The sequence below is a fragment of the Neophocaena asiaeorientalis genome, unplaced genomic scaffold, assembly GCF_003031525.2.
Source record: "Neophocaena asiaeorientalis asiaeorientalis breed wild unplaced genomic scaffold, Neophocaena_asiaeorientalis_V1.1 scaffold954, whole genome shotgun sequence".
Classification (NCBI taxonomy): Eukaryota; Metazoa; Chordata; class Mammalia; order Artiodactyla; family Phocoenidae; genus Neophocaena; species Neophocaena asiaeorientalis.
The window spans coordinates 2,419-6,616 of NW_020174711.1; the positions used below are offsets into that span (position 1 = coordinate 2,419).

A 4,198-nucleotide genomic window follows, 5' to 3' on the forward strand; every position below is an offset into this window, starting at 1 on the left:
ATTTATCCCTCCCCCCCATCTTTCCCCTTTGGTAACCATAAGTTTTTTTCTAAGTCTGTGAGTCTGTTTCTGTTTTGTAAATAAGTTCATTTGTATCATTATTTTAGATTCCACATGTAAGTGATACCATATTATATTTGTTTTTCTCTGACTTACTTCACTTAGTATGATCATCTCTAGGTCCATCCATGGTGCTGCAAATGGCATTATTTCATTCTTTTTTATGGCTGAGTGGTAAAGTAGTCCACTGTATATATATACCACATCTTCTTTATCCATTCCTCTGTCAATGGACATTTAGGTTGATTCCACATCTTGCCTATGGTAAAAAGTGATGCAATGAACAATGGGGTGCGTGTATCCTTTCGAACCATGGTTTTCTCTGGATATATGCCCAGGAGTGGGATTAGTGGATCATATGGTGATTATATTTTTGGTTGTTTAAGGAACCTCCATACTGTTCTCCATAGTGGCTGCACTAATTTACATTCCCACCAACAGTGTAGGAGAGTTCCCTTTTCTCCACATCCTCTCCAGTATGTCTTGTTTGTAGACTTTTTGATGATGGCCATTCTGCCTGGTATGAGGGGTGGAGGGGAGGGGAAACAGGATGGGATAGTTGCTCTCGTCCTCTCCTATAGTGGAAAACATGGAGAAACAGATCATACCCGTGAAAACCGTGCAGCTGTCAGCTTTCAGCTCCGTTTCATTCCATTCATTAGAGCTCAGGTTAAGGGAAAGTCATTTTATTATGACACATCCTATTTGGGATTCCTCTGGGCAATTTTCTCTACCCTCTTACCATGGTCTCCAAGTAGCTCAGTCTCTAGGCAGGACAGAAGTAGCTGTTCGGCTCTATTAGAACCCCCTGTGGAAGGCTTTCTTGGCTTCCTTAACGAACCGGGCTCCTTGGAGCCTCACTCACTCTATGTAAACCTCTGTTCTGACTTCCTTCCAAGAAAGGATGCTTTGGGGAAGACCAGAGGCTCTGCATTCCTCCTTTTACTGCAATGCTCACATCCGTGAAACTTGGCATATAAATAAAACTTCAAGAGAGTTTGGTTATTCCTGGGATGAGATGGAGATCTCTCATATTCTCTGAAAGGGGCTCAGGGTGAGAAAGTGCCCTGGGATTGGGCCATGTAACAGAGGATGGGGTGGAGGAGAATTAATGGAAATAATCTGAGGAAGCAGAATTTCCTTTGGAGAAGAACGTGAATAAGAAAAGCTGCTTAAAGCATATTGTGATGAGAAACGTGGATACCACATTATCAAGAAAACATCTGAAAATGCCACTGGATCACGGGGATTTTCAAATTCTAACCAAAGCTCTGCTTATTCCCACTCTGTTCCCTCGTGACTTTGCTGAGGGCTGAGACCCTCCCAGGTCCCACGCTATTGTTGCTTTTTGATCCGCTCCCTGGGTCACTAGAAGGATGGGGGCAAGGGACCAGGCTGGGTCAAAGGCACCCTCCTCCATCCCTGCCCACTCTGGGATAGGGGACTGGAGGACTCATAGGGATCCAGCCACCATTGGCGGTGTGAAAGCTGTCCTCATGAGAACCCCTTCCTAGTAAAGAGATTTGAAAATGAATCAACACGACTAGATTAAATTCTCAGCTGAGGATTTTATAATTCTGGCGGGTCATTGTAGAATTTCCTTTCGCTATGCAGGCAGTTGATGAAGTGTAGGGTATTGAGCTGTTGTTTGTCTGCACAGTGATGCTTTTCAGTCTGTGCCCCCATAACTGAGATGCTGTTGTTACATGTTGCACTTGTGCCCATGTGTTGTTTTGGTACTTGTCCTTATGTCTTGTTTAGGCCTCATTTCCATTAGATTGTAAGGCAAAATCTACAATTACTGCTTCTTTGGCACTCTTTTTTTTTTTTTTTTCAAGTTTTAAACTTTTTATTTTATATACAAATAGTAAGTATTGTTTCTGAGGAAGGTAGATATGCGTGATGACCCATTCAAGAAGTTCACACTTAGTCCAACTTAATGAAGCCGATGTCCTTCGCGTACTGGCGGAAACACTGGCGGCACATATTGAGGCCGTATTTCCGGATCAGACCGTGCCGGTTTGAGCAGACGCGGCAAGAACGAGAACCCTGGCCGAATTTTCTCGGGTGGCTCCAGTAAAGCTGCTGGTGCCCCATGTTGCTTCCTTGGCTGCAACAAGGCAAAAGGTTCTTTGGCACTCTTAACCCTGGGAAAGATAAATTAGTTTTGCATCCAGAGTGCTGAATAAATGTTGTTGAATAAAAGTTGTTAACCTCTAGGCTATAGTATATGTAGAATGAAAGTATGAATTATGTGAAGTAACTTACTAATCTGATTTCTTCATGTTAGAGTGCTATATACTTATAGTTTAGTTAGAATAATGCTTTGTATTTAAACACATTTAGTGTATAAGTTCTGTTCACCTTTTTTTTTTTTTAATCACTAAGTATCCTCTCATGGGCGTTGTCGTCAGGCTTGATGGTTGAAGCAGCCATGGTATCGAGATTTCACTGGTAGAAACTTTTCTTCTTCTTCCCTGGGAGAAGCAGGTCTCCTTCTACTTTGATGCGGAGACCCCCTTTTTAATAAACAAAAATGATAAGCTGTAAGTACATATTAAGGATTAGGTTATATACATGTAACGGATAACCATAAACATCAAGAAACAGAACAGGATGAGTGGACACCCAGGAGTGCCCTTCCCTTGTCACAGCGTCCTCCCAACCGTGAGGTAGCTGTTCTCCTGATTTTGTGTCAGTGACATGTCCTCACAGTTTACACCCGAGCACGCATCCCTAAACAACGCAGCCCAGCTTTGCCTAGTTCCAAAGTCTGTAAGTGGGTGTACCATGCAGGCTGCTTTATTGCTCTTGATGTCTCAGCACTGTGTCTATGAGATTCTTTCGTCTTGTGCATGTAGTTTTTTTTAAAAATAATTTTTATAGTTTTACTACCTTTAAACAAAACGTACTCCATTGCTGTGGAATATTCCTTCATAGCAGCGTGCGTGGTTTATTTCTGCATCCGCTTGTGATGGCCTTCAGGTTTGGCTCCTGTGGCTGCAGAGTCCATGTCCGTGTGTCCTGGTGCAGGGCTGGGGGATTTGTGTTCAGCTGTGAGGAGCACTGTGGGTCTGTGTGCACGGACTTCGCACTCTGAGGCCCGGTTGTTTCACAAGTGGTTGCACCCCCGCTGCGCACCAGGCTTTCCATTGCTCCACGTCCTGCTGATGTTTGATCCTGTGTCTTCATGTCTGCCATTCTGGTAGGTGTGCGCAGATTATGGTTTTAATCCCTCGGTTGTTAGTGAAGTTGTGCATCTTGTGGTATTCATGGACTATTTCCTGTTGTTTTTTAAAAGGTTTAAAAATTGTGGTCAAAAACACATAACATAAAATTTACTCTCTTAACCATTTAAAAGTGCACATTTCAGGGTCAAGAAGTAATTCACACTGTTGTGCAAACCTGACCACCATCGTCCTCCAGAAATGTTTCATCTTGCTAAACTGAGAACATTCCACTTTAAACACTCAGTCCCCACTGTCCCTCCCTCAGCCCCTGGCAGTCAACATCCTACTTTCTGTCTCTATGTTTCCGACTGCTCTAGGGGCCTTGTATGAGTGGATCAAGCACTGTTTGCTTTTTGTGTCTACCTTACATCACTGAGCATAATGCCCTCAAGGTTCATCCCTGCTGCAGCCTGGGTCAGAATTGCCTTCCTTTTTAGGCTGAGTAACATTCCCTTGTATTGATGGACCATGTTTTTCTTCTCCATTCATCCATTAGTGGACACATGTAATATCTACATTCATTTCTCCTGTCATATCTGTGGAATAACGTCAGAAAGTCCTATGAATCAAAAGTCATTTGCCATTAACTTTTTTCTTAAACTTTTTATTGTGAAAAACATCAAAGCTAAGAAAAGGGAAAAATACATGTCAGCTTCACTTGTGTTCAGGAATGAATGCTTTACGAATTCACTTTATTCCCTGTGTGAGTGCTATGTTTGCATACATGTGCTCTGCGTGTGCATAGGTATGTGTGCTTGCTCACGTTAGTATGTGCCTGGGCGTATGCGTGCATGGGTGTTCATATGCTAGTGTGTGAATATATCTGTGGTGTGCACATGCATGTGTTTGTGTGTGTGCTGTGCCTGCCTGTGCACACACTGTGTGTTTTCTGGAACCACTTGCAAGCT

General features: G+C 43.0%; 1 protein-coding gene across 1 annotated transcript; it reads right to left on the reverse strand.

The window, feature by feature from the left end:
- Positions 1–1,876: 1,876 nt before the first annotated feature.
- On the reverse strand, positions 1,877–2,182 carry LOC112409647 (40S ribosomal protein S29). Its single transcript, XM_024759863.1, has one exon. The coding sequence runs from the start codon at positions 2,155–2,157 to the stop codon at positions 1,987–1,989; it is 171 nt and encodes a 56-aa protein (XP_024615631.1). The 5' UTR covers positions 2,158–2,182; the 3' UTR covers positions 1,877–1,986.
- Between the last annotated feature and the right edge of the window lie 2,016 nt (positions 2,183–4,198).

Coding starts and splice junctions, on each gene's coding strand:
- LOC112409647 (XM_024759863.1), bottom strand. CDS start 2,157: ATGGGGCACCAGCAGCTTTACTGGAGCCACCCGAGAAAATTCGGCCAG.